We start from the raw sequence: 1812 nt of genomic DNA, 5'->3' as shown, positions 1-1812 counted from the left end.
TTCTCTCTATCTTTATCTCTCCCTTTTCTCTGTCTCTGTCTGTCTGTGTCTGTTAATCTGTGTGTTTCTCTCTCTCTCTCTCTCTCTCTCTCTCTCTCTCTCTCTCTCTCTCTCTCTCTCTCTCTCTCTCTCTCTCTCTCTTTTCTCTTTTTCTTACTTTCATACTCTTTCTATTTTGCCTACAGATTCATTTAAAGCCATAGATCAGAAATGAGAAATCATACAGGGATATCATTGTTCATTTTCCGGGGATTGACAGATGACCCACAGCTGAAGATTCTGCTTTTGACCTTTCTGTTTCTGTCTTACATCCTGAGTGTAACTGGGAACTTGATCATCATCATCCTCACTTTAATAGATCAGCACCTTAAAACCCCTATGTATTTTTTCCTCAGGAACTTTTCTTTCTTAGAATTGTCATTCACAACTGCCTGTATTCCCAGATTCCTGTACACCATGTCAACTGGAGACTATACCGTGACCTATAATGAATGTTTCACTCAATTATTTTTTGCAATTTTCTTTGGGGCCTCAGAATTTTTTCTCTTGGCTGCCATGTCTTATGACCGCTATGTGGCTATCTGCAAACCCCTGCACTATGCAGCCATCATAAACAACAGAGTCTGTAATCAGCTCCTTCTGAGTTGTTGGGTATCTGGGTCGATGATTATCATTCCAATAGTTAGTTTTGGTCTTCAGCTAGAATTCTGTGACTCCAATATCATTGACCATTTTCTCTGTGATATATCACCATTGCTGGAGATCACATGCTCTGATACACAGTTCATGGAAAGAATGGTGTTAGCCCTTGCTGTGTTCACACTCATCATCCCCTTAGTGTTAGTGGTTCTATCTTATGCATGTATCATTAGGACTATTCTGAGATTCCCTTCAGCTGAGCAAAGGAAAAAAGCCTTTTCTACTTGTTCCTCCCACATGATTGTTGTCTCCATGACTTATGGAAGCTGCATCTTCATCTATATCAAACCTTCTGAAAGAGAAGGAGTGGCTATGAATAAAGTAGTGTTAGTACTTGCAACCTCAGTAGCACCTGTAATGAACCCTTTCATTTATACCCTGAGGAATAAACAAGTGATTAAAGCTTTTAGAGATGCACTGCAAAAGATTGTATTGATTTCAAAGTTATAAGAGGAAATTGACTTTTGAAGCAATATAAGTAAAATAAAATTTAAATAGTTTTCAACTCTATGTTCTGGATCCTATGACCTAATTTTATTTTCTAACTGATATCCCTTTTACCCACAGCTTCTTTCACAACTTTTTTTTTCCTATTTGGACATCTTCACTAATCGAGATGTTTTCCTCCCCACTCCATCCCCCTTATTAAAGATTTCACTTTCAATCACCTCATCCTTTCACTTCTATAAAAATTAATGAATGTTTGTTGACAACCACCTATCTATAAGAAATTTATTATAAAAGAATTTTCCAGATGCCTATTTAATAGTCAATATGCATTTATTACATGCATTTTATGTACTGGGCATTAAGCATAAAAAATATAGACATGAAAAAAGAAAGATAATCCCTGCCCCACAAGAAGTTACAATCTATTTAGGAAGTCAAAACACACACACACACACACACACACACACACACACACACAAGCTAAAAAGTGGGAGGGATAAAAAAGGTACTTTGCATGAGGATATGGTGGATAAATCAGTTAGAGAAGTCCCTAAGTGGTGAAGTCAGGTGAGAAATGAGGAAATATTCAAATTCAGTTTTCCCTTTAGCTGGAAGTTTGGAGTAGAGGGAGAGTATAGTGATGTACTACCAAGGACCATGTGA

General features: G+C 37.3%; 1 protein-coding gene across 1 annotated transcript; it reads left to right on the top strand.

Annotated features, from left to right (window-relative positions):
* Positions 1-210: 210 nt before the first annotated feature.
* Positions 211-1149, top strand: LOC141542773 (olfactory receptor 6C2-like). Its single transcript, XM_074267357.1, has one exon. It carries the CDS (start codon positions 211-213, stop codon positions 1147-1149), a length of 939 nt encoding a protein of 312 aa, XP_074123458.1.
* Positions 1150-1812: the final 663 nt, after the last annotated feature.

Source organism: Sminthopsis crassicaudata, chromosome 5, assembly GCF_048593235.1.
Source record: "Sminthopsis crassicaudata isolate SCR6 chromosome 5, ASM4859323v1, whole genome shotgun sequence".
NCBI classification, from domain to species: domain Eukaryota; kingdom Metazoa; phylum Chordata; class Mammalia; order Dasyuromorphia; family Dasyuridae; genus Sminthopsis; species Sminthopsis crassicaudata.
This window is presented reverse-complemented; position numbering and strand designations above follow the sequence as displayed.